The following is a 19,872-nucleotide window of genomic DNA, read 5'->3' on the forward strand; positions in this document are numbered from 1 at the left end:
AGAGTTAGAGCTAAAGAAGGAGTAGCAATAATGTTGAAGGATAAGCTATGGCATGAAAAGAAGGACTATAAATATATTAATTCAAGGATTATGCGGAGTAAAATAAAGGTTGGATGTGAAAAGTGGGTTATAGTAAGCGTATATGCACCTGGAGAAGAGAGAAGTGTAGAGGAGAGAGAGAAATTTTGGGAAATGTTGAATGAATACGTGGGGAGTATTGAACCAAGTGTGAGAGTACTTGTGGTTGGGGATTTCAATACTAAGGTTGGCAAAAATGTTGTGGAGGGAGTAGTAGGTAAATTTGGGGTGACAGGGGATAAATAAATATACAAGGTATAATGTAGCACATAATGAAATTAGTTTGTTAGATTATGTATTGGTGGATAAAAGGTTGATGGGTAGGCTCCAGGATGTACATGTTTATAGAGGGGCAACTGATATATCGGATCATTATTTAGTTGTAGCTACAGTTAGAGTAAGAGGTAGATGGGATAAGAGGAAGGTGACAACAACAAGTAGGAGGGAAGTGAAAGTGTATAAACTAAGGGAGGAGGAAGTTCGGGTGAGATATAAGCGACTATTGGCAGAAAGGTGGGCTAGTGCAAAGATGAGTAGTGGGGGGGTTGAAGAGGGTTGGAATAGTTTTAAAAATGCAGTATTAGAATGTGGGGCAGAAGTTTGTGGTTATAGGAGGGTGGGGGCAGGAGGAAAGAGGAGTGATTGGTGGAATGATGAAGTAAAGGGTGTGATAAAAGAGAAAAAGGTAGCATATGAGAGGTTTTTACAAAGCAGAAGTGTTATAAGAAGAGCAGAGTATATGGAGAGTAAAATAAAGGTGAAGAGAGTGGTGAGAGAGTGCAAAAGGAAGCAGATGATAGAGTGAGAGAGGCACTGTCAAGAAATTTTAATGAAAATAAGAAAATTTTTTGGAGTGAGTTAAACAAGTTAAGAAAGCCTAGGGAACGTATGGATTTGTCAGTTAAAAACAGAGTAGGGGAGTTAGTAGATGGGGAGAGGGAGGTATTAGGTAGATGGCGAGAATATTTTGAGGAACTTTTAAATGTTGAGGAAGAAAGGGAGGCGGTAATTTCATGCACTGGCCAGGGAGGTATACCATCTTTTAGGAGTAGAGAAGAGTAGTATGTAAGTGTGGGGGAGGTACGTGATGCATTACGTAAAATGAAAAGGGGTAAAGCAGCTGGAACTGATGGGATCATGACAGAAATGTTAAAAGCAGGGGGAGATATAGTGTTGGAGTGGTTGGTACTTTTGTTTAATAAATGTATGAAAGAGGGGAAGGTACCTAGGGATTGGCAGAGAGCATGTATAGACCCTTTATATAAAGGGAAGGGGGACAAAACAGATTGTAAAAATTATAGAGGAATAATTTTACTGAGTATTCCAGGAAAAGTGTATGGTAGGGATATTATTGAAAGAATTAGAGGTAAGACAGAATGTAGAATTGCAGATGAGCAAGGAGGATTCAGAGTGGGTAGGGGATGTGTAGATCAAGTGTTTACATTGAAGCATATATGTGAACAGTATTTAGATAAAGGTAGGGAAGTTTTTATTGCATTTATGGATTTAGAAAAGGAATATGATAGAGTGGATAGAGGAGCAATGTGGCAGATGTTGCAAGTATATGGAATAGGTGGTAAGTTACTAAATGCTGTAAAGAGTTTTTATGAGGATAGTGAGGCTCAGGTTAGGGTGTGTAGAAGAGAGGGAGACTACTTCCCGGTAAAAGTAGGTCTTAGACAGGGATGTGTAATGTCACCATGGTTGTTTAATATATTTATAGATGGCGTTGTAAAAGAAGTAAATGCTAGGGTGTTCGGGAGAGGGGTGGGATTAAATTACGGGGAATCAAATACAAAATGGGAATTGAGACAGTTACTTTTTGCTGATGATACTGTGCTTATGGGAGATTCTAAAGAAAAATTGCACTGGTTAGTGGATGAGTTTGGGAGTGTGTGTAAAGGTAGAAAGTTGAAAGTGAACATAGAAAAGAGTAAGGTGATGAGGGTATCAAATGAAATAGATAAAGAAAAATTGGACATCAAATTGGGGACGAGGAGTATTGAAGAAGTGAATGTTTTCAGATACTTGGGAGTTGACGTGTCGGCGGATGGATTTATGAAGGATGAGGTTAATCATAGAATTGATGATGGAAAAAAGCTGAGTGGTGAGTTGACATATATGTGGAGTCAAAAAACGTTGTCTATGGAGGCAAAGAAGGGAATGTATGAAAGTATAGTAGTACCAACACTCTTATATGGGTGTGAAGCTTGGGTTGCGAATGCAGCAGCGAGGAGGCGGTTGGAGGCTGTGGAGAGTTCCTGTCTAAGGGCAATGTGTGGTGTAAATATTATGCGAAAATTCGGAGTGTGGAAATTAGGAGAAGGTGTGGAGTTAATAAAAGTATTAGTCAGAGGGCTGAAGAGGGGTTGTTGAGGTGGTTTGGCCATTTAGAGAGAATGGATCAAAGTAGAAAGACATGGAGAGCATTTAAATCTGTAGGAGAAGGAAGGCGGGGTAGGGGTCGTCCTCGAAAAGGTTTGAAGGAAGGGGTAAGGGAGGTTTTGTGGGCGAGGGGAATGGACTTCCAGCAGGTGTGCATGAGCGTGTTCGATAGGAGTGAATGGAGACGAATGGTATTTGGGACCTGACGATCTGTTGGAGTGTGAGCAGAGTAATATTTAGTGAAGGGATTCAGGGAAACCGGTTATTTTTATATAGCCGGATTGAGTCCTTGAAATGGGAAGTACAATGCCTGCACTCTAAAGGAGGGGTTTTGGGATATTAGCAGTTTGGAGGGATATGTTGTGTATCTTTATACGTATATGCTTCTAAACTGTTGTGTTCTGAGCACCTCTGCAAAAACAATGATTATGTGTGAGCGAGGTGAAAGTGTTGAATGATGATGAAAGTATTTTCTTTTAGGGGATTTTCTTTCTTTTTGGGTCACCCTGCCTTGGTGGGAGACGGCCGACTTGTTGAATATATATATATACATATATATATATATATATATATATATATATATATATATATATATATATATATATATATATATATATATAATATTATATATATATATATATATATATATATATATATATATATATATATATATATATATATATATATATATATATATATTCAAGGAGAGAACCCGCAGTAATGGATTTAAATTGGATAAGTTTAGATTTAGAAAGGACATAGGAAAGTACTGGTTTGAAAATAGGGTAGTTGATGAGTGGAACAGTCTACCTAGTTGGGTTATTGAGGCTGGGACTTTGGGTAGTTTCAAATTTAGGTTGGATAAGTACATGAGTGGGAGGGGATGGATTTGAGTGGGACTTGCACATCAGAGCTTATTTCTTGGGTAGCATTGAAAATTGGGTTGGTCAAATGCTTGTTAGTGGGATGAATTGTAAAGGACCTGCCTAGTATGGGCCAACAGGCCTGCTGCAGTGTTCCTCCTTTCTTATGTTCTTATGTTCTTATATATATAAATATATATATATATATATATATATATATATATACAAAACAATCACTGAGAAAGAATAGAGAAATTCCATGTGCTTTCGTGACTACTCACATTATCAAGGAACAATAAAAGTAATATATCAAAGGAAGGCATGTAAACGGTCTAGACCACACCTCACTATCACATCCCACAACAAAGTAACACCTGACGCGTGACTCGTAAAAAAGAGAACACTGCAGCAGACCCGGTGGCCCAACTAGACAGGTCCTTCACACAACCCACAAACAAACTATTCTACCCAAGAATTAAGAATTTTAAAATTTATTATTTGTCCAATATATTATTAAATTCTTCCCAAATTCTATTAATTATAAAAGGATCTAATTTATATAAACCAAAGGAAATATTCGTATTATTGTCAAAACTGCTTTTTATGAAACAAGATTCAATTATATTCCTGTGGACTAGACCATTTGTATGCCTTCCTTTGATACATTACTTTTATTGTTCCTTGATAATGTAAGTAGTCACAAAAGCGCTTGGAATTTCTCTATTCTTTCACAGTGGTTGTTTTGCATATTCTGAAACCACCTGTTTGTGATCTTATTGCATATATATATATATATATATATATATATATATATATATATATATATATATATATATATATATATATATATATATATATATATATATATATATATATATATATGTCGTGCCGAATATGTAAAACTGGTCAATTAGGAAGAACTCATTTAAAATTAAGCCCTTTCTAAAATTTTCTCTTATACGTTTAAAGATATATTTTTTCATTAATATTAATGTAAAAAATTTTAATTTTGCTCCAAGACCCATTTCCTGTCCCCGTGTCATTACCTGTGTAAGGTCATGTAGGAGGGACTCCTTTGTACCTGCTAGTGTGCCATCATCTAGGAACCAGATGTTTAGCTCACTGGTCAGTCTGACTGTGATTTCCCTAACTGCTATTGCTATATGCTATATGCTATATGCTATTGTTGAGCATACATTTTACATGTATGCATACATTCATATATACAATACTTTCAATAAATACACATATTCATACATACACACATTATTATGAAAACCGTTCATAAATGTAAACATGCAAATATATGCATGAATATATGTACATATATATGCTTACATAAATACGCAAGTGTTGAAATGCATGAATATGCACACTCATACATCTGCAGATGTATACAACACCTACACACTAACAAACATGAATTTATACATTTACTCACGTACTTATACACACACATACATATGCATAACCATGCAGCTGCACACGTAATCACACAAAAAATACATATAGGTATGCATAAATATGATGCGTATAAATACATTCACACACGCACTGTATACATAAAATTGCGCATACATGCAGAAACTCAACAGCACAAATATACACATAGTAACAGTTACATTTTACTGCTTCATACCTGTATGATACCATCCAATATTTGTTACGTGTACTGAAGTAGAGAAGGCTGAGCTTATAGAATGCGGGAATCCTTGTCTCAGATCACCTTACCACCAAAATATATTTCATAATTTAGATATTACCTAAGGAGGATCTTCAAGGGATTCCCCGAAGTTTTTTCTGTGTTTTGTTTCTCCGTTTTTTTTAATTACTTTCACTTATAACTTGAGAACTTCTCATCTTATCTGATTCAATCATCTAACTCCTGTGTTCAGTGAAAATGACCAGATGTTAGGAACACTTGGCATGTGAAGATGTTCTGTGATCAATTTTTATTGAACCCATTCCTAGCATCCTTCTTGTTCTTGTTCTTGTTCAGACCAGAGCTTTGGTGAGATGGGGAAGGAAGAAGGATGGGTAAGGATGGAAATATTGGAAAAGGGTGGGAGGAGGGAGAGAGGTAGGATATAAAAGGTAAGTGGCCCAACCACTTTGGTGTAATTTAAAAAGTGTACGTGAAATGATAATATATTTAATTAAGGGGTATAAGACTAACCCATCAGTCACATAGATATAACAGATATATAAGTACATGACTCTGAATTGGCAGTAATTATACAAGTTGCATTTTTTTTTTTTTTTTTTTTTTTTTTTTTTTTTTTTTTTTTTTTTTTCTTTTTTTTTTTTTTTTTTTTTTTTTTTTTGCGATTGCACAACGGATGTTTATGCGACAATGAAGGCAATAATTTTCTGGCCAGTTTATAGAATTACGTGACAATGGCTTCTTACAGGTGGTGTCCAGCCATATTAAATAGCATAATTTTTTCATTAGAAAGTTATATATGATGTCTCCCTAATTGGGGGCGATGATTTTCTCAGTATACATAGAAGGGTTCTGGTGCTACCCAATCTTCTTCATCAGGGAGGTTGCTCAATATCATGGGTCGATGGTAATCATCTTTATGGATAAAACGACGGACCCTCTGTGGGAGAGTCATTCTTTGAGTCCTGTGAGGAGGAGTATTGATGATATAATCCGTGGTATTTACCACTTGTATAGGATGTTCTCTATCTGGCATGTATAGTTCTTCCTGGATGGGCTCAAATAATTTCCACAATCTTTAGTGGCTTAACTTCAAGCGCCCAAACAAGATGTGTTTTAATTGGACGACTGTGGAGAGAAAACTACAGATGTGTAGATGAAGATTTGATGATTTTATGATCAAATTTCAGTTTGGTTTATGCGCGGGAAACTTTGTTAGTACAAGGAATCTTTTTAAAATCATGTAATTCTTGGTATTTTGATCAAACTCACTCTTAAAAACCACAAAATCTATTTATCTTCTTACCAGATTATAGAGAATTTTAAAACTAGTAGAAAAATGAAAACTATTGAAAATTCGCTTTTTTAAATTTCCTGAGCAGATTGAATAAACCTTTAAATGCTGCTTCACGAAGTGATGATATAATCTGTCGACTACATCTAAGGTTTTTCTTAATAAAATCAGAACATCTAATTCAATCAGCTTGACATTGTAAACCCTGGTAAGTTATAACTAAGTGAAGGCTTGTTGAGCAACTAATATGCGCTGGTGGTCTCCCTTCTATCTTTAAGTTGGTCATTCCCGAAATTGATCGTTGTACAGAGTCTCGACAGTATAATTTCAGGTATATACGAAACATTGATTAATGTTTTTATAGGTTGTTGATTCATATGCTCATGCATATGATGGTGGTAGTGGTGGTGATGGTTTTGCTTATGGTGGTGATAGTTGTGGTGGTGTGGTGCTGAAGGTGGTAATGATGGTGGTAATGGTAGTGATTGTGTTCGTGGAAAATATTTTCTTCCCCATGTGACTCCAGGGACATTATGGCTGCTGACACCTCCATCAGGGTGATAGGGGGGTTTCCCTACCTTGCTCTCATTATACGGGAAAATGTCAAACTCTAAAATTCCTTTCATATGACATATCTTAATCATCGGTTCCTTTATGTATAGTTATGAGACCACTGACCCATAACGTCTAGGGCACTTGATCGGAGCTCATTTTTTTTTTTTACCAACTCTGGCAACCTTGCCTAGGGCTGAGCCCAGGAATACGATTTCAAAAGCCAGGGGACTGACTTCAGTCTTCCTTTAATGAGATGTTATGTCCATGCGAGGGACGTACAGGAAGCTCATCTAAGTGACCTGTGGATCTCTGAACATACGCAGGATCCACAGTCGAGTGTAATGAAGATCTTGTGACGTTATCCACACGTGGTGTAAGTGGGTATAACCCACAAAGAAAGATGATATTCATGCAGGGTAATTGCTCATTAATGAAGACCATAATGAACAAATGGTAAGCCTTACGTTAGGTAAGATTTGTCAGGAAACATGACAAGTGTTTCCTGATGTGAGTCTTTGTCATATGATGACCCGCACTGGAGCTTTACCTCCCTCCGGCTTACCGGTCCACCCTTTTAAAAATTATGGTTATGACTGACATCTCTAGAACTGCTACTGAATGGTCTATCTTGCAACATTGTCCAGTGTAGATTGCAATAAATTATCTCGTTCAAGGTAGATAGGGACTTAGCAAAGACACAGTGCTACTAGCTCAGATTATTGGAAGTCAGTATCAAGGTGTCAACTACTGACGGCACGGAAGCACCAGGTTCACGTTCACTCCAACAGAGACTAGGCGTGCTGTATTTCGGTCTAGAAAATGTCCAGGCATCAAGTGTCATCAGAGACATCAGAATGATAAGTAGCCAGTGCTTTAATAGTAATACGGGGAAAGGTCAACAATATTAAGATCTGGGATGGCTGGTGTCTAGTGCGGCTCGACAGACAAATGAGTGATTAGTGTCACTTAAAGCAGAACATCTAATTACACTGGTCTACAACCAAAATGATTCCGAGACCAGAGTAGCAGTTTCCAACTAATAGTAAGTCACTGATAATGAATATATTGGTTAAAATTGTTTGTTAGCTCTACCTTTCAATATACACCTACGTGTCACTACAGGTTCCAACAGTCTTGTTGCAGTGTGTTTCTTACCACACTCACAGTCTCACTGACCTTCATCATTATTCCAGCAGTCATGGAAGGTGGTTGTGCTAAACACTTTTTAAACTTATAATAAATATTCACTGAGCAAGCTATTGATATGCATGCAAGAGGTTCCCACTACATCAGAAGAGACTGGCCACCTCGTCAATCAAACCATACCACGGGCGGGTATAAAACCCGTGATCAGAGAGTCTCAAAACTCCAGACCGTCGCGTTAACCACTGGACCAGCTAGCTGGTCCAGTGGCAAACGCGACATCTGGAGTTTTGAGACTCTCTGATCGGGGGTTCTATCCCTGCTCGTGGTATGGTTTGTAATCGTGTCATTACGATTTCGTGAGTCAACTCGTCAATCATTGGAGCCTGGAATGAAAAATGATCAACATCCACCTCTCATTGAACCAAACAAAATTTTACTACCACCACTACACATAAAACTGGGGTCATGAAAAACTATGTAAAAGCTATGGACAAATCCAGTCAGGGAGTCAAGTATTTAACATCAAAATTCCATTCACTGAGCGACGCTAAGACAAGAGAGGGAGTCTTCAATGGCCCTCAGATTCGAGAGCTTTTTAAAGATGGTGACTTTGAATCAGACCTTCATGGGGAGGAGAAAGCTGCTTGGCAAGCATTCAAGTTAGTGACGAAGGGATTTCTCGGAAACAGAAGGGAAGGCAACTATGAAGAATTGGTGGAAAACCTCATCAAAGCTTACAAGAACATGGGATGTATCATGTCACTTAAAATTAAATTTTTGGACTCATATTTAGACTTTTTTTTCCAGCGAACTGTGGGACAGTTAATGACGAACATGGTGAAAGGTTTCACCAAGATATTTCAACCATGGAAAAATAGTACCAGGGCAAATGGAACACAAGAATGCTTGCAGATTTTTGCTGGACATTGGGAGATATGATTCTTCAGCCCACTATAAACGTCAAACATGTCTCGTATCTTTAAACCTATAACCAATACGCATTTTTCAAGGTGATATTTGGATTCAGAACATAAAAAAAGCATAAGAATTAACTAATTTCATTTAAATAGCATGCAACCTATCAAAAAATGTCGACAACTTATACACCATTCATACAATGAGAATAAACAGAAAAAACACATACATACACACACACACCTAAATATGCAAAAGGATACATAAGTGTAAATAAATGCACATACATCTGCATACACATAAGTAATACTTGAGATTTTGGCTTAAATAGCAACGCTCTTCTTGCCGACAATGGCAACCGAAAATTTGTATATGCAATAATTTTGCAAAAATCATTCTGAACCTAACGGAAAAAATTATATTTTATTGTGCTTTATTTTATTAAATTAATGTAAACTTATCTAGAATATATTTATTAGAGTAGGCTAAAATTAATTATGCTTCTTATAATAAGGTTACATAGTTTTCTAAGGTTCCTTTCGGCACAAAATTATTAATTTTTACTCTTCAGAACCTAAGATATATTGAAGTGAAATTATGTAAACTGATGTAGAATTGCACTAGGTGTAAATATAATTCTGTTAAAAAAATCCAGCACATTACATTATTAACCAACACATTCCATTGTTTACAGCTCCTGGCGTGAAAGTGATCAACTTAACCTGTTCGACGGATTATTCGGAAATTTCGTGTGACTTATACTCATCAGATGGCTGTACAAACTACAATGGACCAAATATATACTTTACTGTCACAATTGAGACTCACATCACCTGCAATAATACTTTTCATCAACTCTCGCAGAATGTGTCGCTCTTTACTTGTCCTAGTCAAAAAGTGTCAGTAACCTTCTCTCAAGTTTTGGCAGGACAGATGTACCAGGTCACAGCACAAATGCATAACTCCGTAGGTACTGGATACTCTCCTGCCTCCATCAACGTTACTACACCACAAACCAGTAAGTTTATTAACTGATCAACGACATCAACTTAATTATCAAGAGATAAACAATAATGGTATCTTAATTTTTCTGGAAAGATTATATACATAGTGAAGAAGAGCAGGATGTGAGTGTGGGGGAGGTGCGTGAGGCATTACGTAGAATGAAAGGGGGTAAAGCAGCTGGAACTGATGGGATCAAGACAGAAATGTTAAAAGCAGGGGGGGGGATATATGGTGTTGGAGTGGCTGGTATTTTTGTTTAATAAATGTATGGAAGAGGGGAAGGTACCTAAGGATTGGCAGAGAGCAAGGGGGACAAAAGAGATTGTAAAAAAATATAGGGGAATAAGTTTACTGAGTATACCAGGAAAAGTGTACGGTAGAGTTATTATTGAAAGACAGAGTAGGATTGCTAATGAGCAAGGAGGTTTTAGAGTGGGTAGGGGATGTGTAGATCAAGTGTTTACATTCAAACATATTTGTGAACAATATTTAGATAAAGGTAGGGAAGTTTTCATTGCATTTATGGATTTAGGAAAGGCATAAGATGTAGTGGATAGTGGAGCAATGTGGCAGATGTTGCAAGTACATGTATATGGAATAGGTGGTAAGTTACTAAATGCTGCAAAGAGTTTATATGAAGATAGTGAGGCTCAGGTTAGGGTGTGTAGAAGAGAGGGAGACTACTTCCCAGTAAAAGTAGTAAGTCTTAAACAGGGATGTGTAATGTCACCCTGGTTGTTTAATATATTTATAGATGGGGTTGTAAAAGAAGAAAATGCTAGGGTGGTCTGGAGAGGGGTGAGATTAAATTATGGGGAATTAAATATAAAATGAGAATTGACACAGTTACTATTTTGCTGATGATATTGTGCTTATGGGAGATTGCAAAAAAAAAGTTGTAAAGGCTAGTGGACGAGTTTGGGAGGGAGTGTAAAGGAAGAAAGTTGAAAGTGAACATAGGTAAGTGCAAAGTGATGAGGGTATCAAATGATTTAGATAAAGAAAATTTGGATTCCATATTGGAGAGGAGTATAGAAGTAGTGAATGTTTTCAGATATTTCGGAGTTGACGTGTCAGCAGATGGGTTTATGAAGAATGAGGTTAACCATAGAATTGATGAGGGGAAAAAGATGAGTGGCGCGTTGAGGTATATGTGGAGACAAAAAACGTTATCAGTGGAGGCAAAGAAGGGAATGTATGAAAGATGGTAGACAGCAACCACCTAGGGAGGTACTACCATCCTGCCAGGTGACTGTGAAACAGAAACCTGTAACTGTTTTACATGATGGTAGGATTGCTGGTGTCTTTTTTCTGCCTCATAAACATGCTGGATAACAGGTATATCTTGCTACTTCTACTTACACTTACGTCACACTACACAAGCATGCACATCATATATATACATACACACATCTAGGTTTTTCTTCTTTTTCTTAATAGCTCTTTTCTAATTTTTTCCCCCTCTATTGTCCATGGGGAAGTGGAAAAGAATCTTTCCTTCGTAAGTCATGTGTGTCGTATGCAGCGACTAAAATGCCGGGAGCAATGGACTAGTAACCCCTTCTCCTGTACACACTAAAAATAAGAAGAAGAAAAACTTTATAAAATCGGGATGCTTGAATGTGCGTGGATGTAGTGCGGATGATAAGAAACAGATGATGTTATGAATGAAAAGAAGTTGGATGTCCTGGCCCTAAGGGAAACAAAGCTGAAGGGGGTAGGCGAGTTTCAGTGGGGAGAAATTAATGGGATTAAGTCAGGAGTGTCTGAGAGAGTTAGAGCTATGGAAGGGGTAGCAATAATGTTGAAGGATCAGTTATAGAAGGAGAAGAGGGAATATGAATGTGTAAATTCAAGAATTATGTGGATTAAAATAAGGGTCGGATGTGAAAAGTGGGTCATAATAAGTGTGTATGCACCAGGAGAAGAGAGGAGTGTAGAGGAGAGAGACAGATTTTGGGAGATGTTAAGCAGATATATAGGAACCTTCAAACCAAGTGAGAGAGTAATTGTGGTAGGGGACCTAAATGCTAAAGCAGGAGAAACATTTAGAGAAGGTGTGGTAGGTAAGTTTGGGGTGCCAGGTGTAAATGATAATGGGGGCCCTTTGATTGAACTTTGTATAGAAAGGGGTTTAGTTATAGGTAATACGTATTTCAAGAAAAAGAGGATAAATAAGTATACAAGATATGATGTAGGGCAAAATGACAGTAGTTTGTTGGACTATGCATTGGTGGACAAAAGACTGTCGAGTAGACTTCAGGATGTACATGTTTATAGAGGGCCACAGATATATCAGATCACTTTTTAGCTATAGCTACTGTGAGAGTAAAAGGTAGATGGGATACAAGGAAAATAGAAGCAGCAAGTAAGAGAGAGGTGAAGGTGTATAAACTAAAAGAGGCAGTTAGGGTAAGATATAAACAACTATTGGAGGATAGATGGGCTAGTGAGAGGATAGGCAATGGAGTTGAAGAGGTATGGGGTAGGTTTAAATATGTAGTGTTAGAGTGTTCAGCAGAAGTTTGTGGTTACAGGAAAGTGGGTGCGGGAGGGAAGAAGAGCGATTGGTGGAATGATGATGTAAAGAGAGTAGTAAGGGAGAAAAAGTTAGCATATGAGAGAATTTTACAAAGTGATGCAAGGAGGGAAGAGTATATGGAGAGAAAAAGAGGTTAAGAGAGTGGTGAAGCAATGTAAAAAGAGAGCAAATGAGAGAGTGGGTGAGATGTTATCAACAAATTTTGTTGAGAATAAGAAAACGTTTTGGAGTGAGATTAATAAGTTGAGGAAGCCTAGGGAACAAATGGATTTGACAGTTAAAAATAGGAGAGGAAAGTTATTAAATGGAAGTATCGGGAAGATGAAGGGAATATTTTGAGGAATTGTTAAATGTTGATGAAGATAGGGAAGCTGTAATTTCGTGTATAGGGCAAGGAGGAATAACATCTTGTAGGAGTGAGGAAGAGCCAGTTGTGAGTGTGGTGGAAGTTCGTGAGGCAGTGGGTAGAATGAAAGAGGGTAAGGCAGGTGGGATTGATGGGATAAAGATACAAATGTTGAAAGCAGGTGGGGATATAGTTTTGGAGTGGTTGGTACTGTTATTTAATAAATGTATGGAAGAAGTTAAAGGACCTAGGGATTGACAGAGAGCATACATAGTTCCTTTGTATAAAGGCAAAGGGGATAAAAGAGAGTGAAAAAATTATAGGGGAATAAGTCTGTTGAATATATCTGGTAAAGTGTTTCGTAGAGTTATTATTGAAAGAATTAAGAGTAAAACAGAAAGTAGGATAGCAGATGAACAAGGAGGCTTTAGGAAAGGTAGGGGGTGTGTAGACCAAGTGTTTACAGTGAAACATACAGGTGAACAGTATTATATAAGGCTAAAGAGGTTTTTGTGGCATTTATTGATTTGGAAAAGGCATATGACAGGGTGGATAGGGGGGGAGTGGCAGTGCGACAGATGTTGCAGTTGTATGGTGTAGGTAGGAGGTAGGTTACTGAAAGCAGTGAAGAGTTTTTATGAGGATAGTGAAGCTCAGGGTAGAGTATGTAGGAGAGAGGGAGATGATTTCCCAGTGAAAGTAGGCCTCAGAGAAGGATGTGATGTCACCGTGGGTGTTCAATACATTTATAGATAGGGTTGTAAGAGAAGTGAATGCGAGGGTCTTGGCAAGAAGAGTGGAGTTAAAAGATAAAGAATCAAACACAAAGTGGGAGTTGTTACAGTTGCTCTTTGCTGATGACACTGTGCTTTTGGGAGATTCTGAACAGAAGTTGCAGAGGTTGGTGGATGAATTTGGGAGGATATGTAAAGGAAGAATATTAAAAGTGAATATAGGAAAGAGTAAGGTGATGAGGATAACAAAAAGATTAGGTGATGAAAGATTGGATATCAGATTGGAGGGGGAGAGTATGGAGGAGGTGACTGTATTCAGGTATTTAGGAGTGGACTTGTCAGCAGATTGGTCTATGAGGGATGAGGTGAATCATAGAACTGATGAAGGGAAAAGGGTGAGTGATGCACTTAGGAGTCTGTGGAGACAAAGTACTTTGTCCGTGGAAGCAAAGAAGGGAATGTATGTGAGTATAGTTATACCAACACTCTTGTATGGGTATGAAGCGTAGGTGATGAATGTTGCAACAAGGAGAAGGCTGGAGGCAGTGGAGATGTCATGTTTGAGGGCAATGTGTGGTGTGAATTTAATGCAGAGAATTCGTAGCCTGGAAATTAGGAAAAGGTGCGGGATTACCAAAACTATTATCCAGAGGGCTGAGGAGGGTTTGTTGAGGTGGTTCGGACATATAGGGAGAATGGAACAAACCAGAATGACTTCAAGAGTGTGTAAATTTGTAGTGGAGGGAAGGCGGGGTAGGGGTCGGCCTAGGAAAGGTTGGAGGCAGGGGGTAAAGGAGGTTTTGTGTGCAAGGGGCTTGGACTTCCAGCAAGCATGCGTGAGTGTATTTGATAGGAGTGAATGGAGGCAAATGGTTTTTAAGCTTAGCCACATGGGAACGCAGTTGTCTTAGCCCCTAAACCAGCCAAGTTCAGCCCCCACGCCGTCTACAGCGGTTCGTGAATCATCATCGTGTCTACAAGCCACTCAAGAGAATGGAAGAAAACAGAATGACTTCGAGAGTGTATAAATCTGTAGTGGAAGGAAGGCGAGGTAGGGGTAAACCTAGAGAGGGATGGAGGGAGGGGGTAAAGGTTAAGTGTGCGAGGGCCTTGGACTTCCAGCAAGCGTGCGTGAGCGTATTTGATAGAAGTGAAAGGAGACGAATGGTTTTTAATACTTGACATGTTGTTGGAGGGTGAGCAAAGTAACATTATGAAGGGATTCAGGGAAACCGGCAGGCCGGACTTGAGTCCTGGAGATGGGAAGTACAGTGTCTGCACTCTGAAGGAGGTGTGTTGATGTTGCAGTTTTATAATTGTAGTGTAAAGCATCCCTCTGGCAAGACAGTGATGGAGTGAACGATGATGAAAGTTTTTTCTTTATTCGGGCCCCCCTGCCTTGGTGGGAATCGGCCGATGTGTTGAAATATATATACGTATATGGCCAAGCCGCAGATTATTAATTGTGTATAATTAGTACATAAATATATATATATATATATATATATATATATATATATATATATATATATATATATATATATATATATATATATATATATATATATATATATATATATATATATATATATATATATATATATATATATATATATATATATATATATATATATATATATATATATATATATATATATATATATATATATGCAAAACAACCACTCTGAAAGAATAGAGAAATTCCAAGCGCTTTCGTGACTACTCACATTATCAAGGAACTATGAAAGTAAAGCATCCAAGGAAGCTATATAAGGGGTCCGGCCAGCACCTCACTATCAGATCCCACAACGGTTAAACACGTGACGCGCGGCGACCCAACTTGGATCGGTCCCTTGCACAACTCACCCCCAAGCTATTCTACCCAAGAAAGTTTAAAAATTATTATTTGTCCAGTGTATTATTAAATTCTTCCCAAATTCTATTAATTATAAATGGATCTAATTTATATAAACCAAAGGAAATATTCATATTATTGTCAAAACTGCTTATTATGAAACAAGATTCAATTATATTCCTGTCGACCATGGACTTGCTTGATACTACTTTCTCAACTTTTTGAAAATCAATTGGATGGTTAAAATCTCTTACATGAATATATAGAGCATTGGAATCTTGTCCAGTTCTAATGCTATATTTATGTTGTTTTAATCTTAGTTCGAGATTTTTACCAGTTTGACCGTAATAAACTTTATCGCAAATTTTACAAGGAATCTTATAGACACATCCATCAGCATTTTGGGGGGAATTCTTTATCAAAAGTTTTTTCACTGTATCAAGAATTTCAATACAACTTTAATATTAAAAGTCTTAAGAAGAGAAGGCATATCAACCAAGTTTTCATGGTATGGGAGAACCAACATATTTTTAGTTGAATAAGGCTGGTTGTCCCTTTTTGGATTATAAAAAGTGTTTCTAGCAACTTTAAAAGATTTATCAATTACATTTCTTGGGTATTTTAAATCATTACCTATTTCATAAATTTTGGATATTTCCTCATCTATGAACTCAGGACTACAAATTCGTAAAGCTCTCAAAAACATTGATGAGAAAACAGACAGTTTGACTCTATCTTGATGCGAGGAATAATAGTGGACATAGGAACAGTTATTTGTAGGTTTTCTGTAAATTTTAAATTTGAATTCATTATTACCCTTAATAATTAAAACATCTAGAAAAGGCAATGAGTTATTTTCTTCAAACTCAACAGTAAAGTTTATAGAATGGGCTAAGCTATTTAATTTTCCAAGGAAATGGTGTATATCTACATTTTTGGGCATAAGACACAAAATATCATCAACATATCTGAACCATTTAGCTCTATTAGGGAGGATTGTGTTAAGCAACCTTGTTTCAAAAAATTCCATGTATAGGTTACTAAGAACAGGTGAAAGAGGATTTCCCATTGCCATACCAAACTTCTGAGTGTAAAACTTATCATTAAATACAAATTTTGCATCAACAATGCAAAGTTTAATAAGTTTAATGATAGTAGGAACTGACAATGGTAAATCATAGTTAACGAGTTCTTCAGATAAGAAACTTAATAAATCATCAACAGGAACTTTCGTAAACAAGGAAGAAACATCAAAACTAGTTCATAGATGAGGAAATATCCAAAATTTATGAAATAGGTAATGATTTAAAATACCCAAGAAATGTAATTGATAAGTCTTTTAAAGTTGCTAGAAACACTTTTTATAATCCAAAAAGGGACAACCAGCCTTATTCAACTAAAAATATGTTGGTTCTCCCTTACCATGAAAACTTGGTTGATATGCCTTCTCTTCTTAAGACTTTTAATATTAAAGTTGTATTCAAAAATCTTGATACAGTGAAAAAACTTTTGATAAAGAATTCCCCCCAAAATGCTAATGGATGTGTCTATAAGATTCCTTGTAAAATTTGCGATAAAGTTTATTACGGTCAAACTGGTAAAAATCTCGAACTAAGATTAAAACAACATAAATATAGCATTAGAACTGGACAAGATTCCAATGCTCTATTTATTCATGCAAGAGATTTTAACCATCCAATTGATTTTCAAAAAGTTGAGAAAGTAGTATCAAGCAAGTCCATGGTCGACACGAATATAATTGAATCTTGTTTCATAAAAAGCAGTTTTGACAATAATATGAATATTTCCTTTGGTTTATATAAATTAGATCCATTTATAATTAATAGAATTTGGGAAGAATTTAATAATACACTGGACAAATAATAATTTTTAAACTTTCTTGGGTAGAATAGCTTGGGGTTGAGTTGTGCAAGGGACCGATCCAAGTTGGGTCGCCGCGCGTCACGTGTTTAACCGTTGTGGGATCTGATAGTGAGGTGCTGGCCGGACCCCTTATATAGCTTCTTTGGATGCTTTACTTTCATAGTTCCTTGATAATGTGAGTAGTCACGAAAGCGCTTGGAATTTCTCTATTCTTTCAGAGTGGTTGTTTTGCATATTTTGAAATCACCTGTTTACTGTGATCTTATTGCATATATATATATATATATATATATATATATATATATATATATATATATATATATATATATATATATATATATATATATATATATATATATATATATATATGTATATATATATATATATATATATATATATATATATATATATATATATATATATATATATATATATATATATATATATATATATATACATATATTTATATATATATTTATATATATATATATATATATATATATATATATATATATATATATATATATATATATATATATATATATATATATATGTCGTGCCGAATATGTAAAACTGGTCAATTAGGAAGAACTCACTTAAAATTAAGTCCTTTCTAAAATTTTCTCTTATACATTTAAAGATATATTTTTTTCATTAATGTTGATGTAAAAATTTATAATTTTGCACCAAAAGGAACTTAGAAAACTTACCTAACCTTATTATAACAAGAACAATTTATTTTAGCCTAACCCAACTAAGTATATTTTAGATTTGTTTACAATAATTTAATACTAAACAAACACAGTGAAATATATTTTTTTCGTTAGGTTCAGAATGATTTTGGCGAAATTATTGCATACACAAATTTTCGCTTGTCCTATATGGCAAGATGAGCGTTGCTATTTAAGCCAAGATCGCAAGTTCTGCCTATTCGGCACGACATATATATATATATATATATATATATATATATATATATATATATATATATATATATATGTATATATATATATATATATTTATATATATATATATATATATATATATATATATATATATATATATATATATATATATATATATGTATGTATGTATGTATGTATGCATGCATAATTAATAATCTGCGGCTTGGCCAGGAATCGAACCTATGTTACTTAACCCGCCTCGTGGGAAGCAAGTGAAAATTCACGACGCTGTAATCACTGGACTATACACTCCTTCAGAAATCATGTACCTAGCGGGACTAGACGTTTTTCATGACGCGATGACATTCGGGACCTTGGTAAGGTCAACCAAATTTCATTCTAGTTTCGTCCATATATTAATGCAACCAGGAGACAAGTGGTATTGATGTTAGTTTAGCCCACCTCGTGGAATATATGCATGTTCATATATAATTTTTGTAGGCATGTGTGTGTGCAGATGTATAAATATGCATCGGCACACACACTGCCACAAGTAACTGTTGTGATGCGTCACACGACACACAGCTTAACTACGCTGCCACAAGCTTCTATCTCTGTATCACAAGATCTGCAGCTTATCTGAGTATACATTCTGATACAGGTTATTGTTGTCATGTAACAAGATGTACATCTTATATGTACAGTGAGATACTTATGAAACATATGGGAATCTTTATCGATGCAACGTTTCGCCAGACAGTGGCTTCATCAGTCCAATAAAAAGAAAAACGGTGTAAAGAGAAGAGGAGTTTGAGGTAATCAGTCCATCAGCCTAGAGTCGATGTGTTCAGTCCATCACTCTTGAAGAAAGTACAGCATATGGTCGGAGAAGTGGATTATATACTGTAGTTAGGTGAGTAGAAGTAGGAAGAGGCGGGATCACAGTGGAACCATCCACTAGTGTAAGTAGGTCTTCGTCCGAAGGTTGGACAAGTGTCAAAGAATTCCTTCTATCAAGATCCCGTGATATTCCTGTGTCTGACAGGTGTTTCGCCACTGTCTGGCAAAACGTTTCCTCAGTAAAGATATCCATATGTTGTATAAGTGTCTCATTCTTCAATTTATCGGGTTTCTAAACCATTTATCACTGCTACAGTTCACAGTTATCATGAACCACATGAGTTACAGCTTACATAGACTGCTACATATTACTGTTCTCGTGTATACCATAATTTTATGTTCATCTTCAGAACCACCACCTGTGCAAAACCTGACGAGTGCTGTGAGAGACAGTAATACAGTTCAGATGTTTTGGAATGATCCCTGCCCTAGCAATGGTGCCATCACTGGATACTATAGTAATTATGATGGAAAACGCTTAGGACCAGTAAAGTGCACCACGTCGTTAGTGTTTGATCGCTGCCATACCATCAGTCAGTTATCCACAGAAAAAAATTACACATTCCAGGTAAGTTATATTTATTATCAAATGAGCATCACCAAAAGCCATTTTTTTTTCTTTTTAACTGAAGACAGATGTAAGAAAATATTACTGCATATTGGTAGTTTATGCCACAAAATTAAAAGCGGAAAGAGAAAATAAAACGAGGCAGTAGAAATTTTTATTCTAGGAATAAAAACTGACACAAAATTGATCAGAGGAGACTCCGGGATAAGAATTATGAGAACAAGTCATGAAAAT

General features: G+C 36.2%; 1 protein-coding gene across 1 annotated transcript in view; it reads left to right on the forward strand.

Annotated features, from left to right (window-relative positions):
• LOC128689512 (uncharacterized) overlaps positions 1–19,872 on the forward strand; it is a 316,845-nt gene that overhangs the window by 237,327 nt on the left and 59,646 nt on the right. Inside the window, exons 15-16 of the mRNA XM_070086503.1 lie at positions 9,594–9,917; positions 19,421–19,638. Coding sequence (XP_069942604.1) covers positions 9,594–9,917; positions 19,421–19,638 — 542 coding nt within the window. The remainder of the gene's footprint in view (positions 1–9,593; positions 9,918–19,420; positions 19,639–19,872) is intronic.

The sequence above is a fragment of the Cherax quadricarinatus genome, chromosome 18 (assembly GCF_038502225.1).
Source record: "Cherax quadricarinatus isolate ZL_2023a chromosome 18, ASM3850222v1, whole genome shotgun sequence".
In the NCBI taxonomy this organism is placed as follows: Eukaryota; Metazoa; Arthropoda; class Malacostraca; order Decapoda; family Parastacidae; genus Cherax; species Cherax quadricarinatus.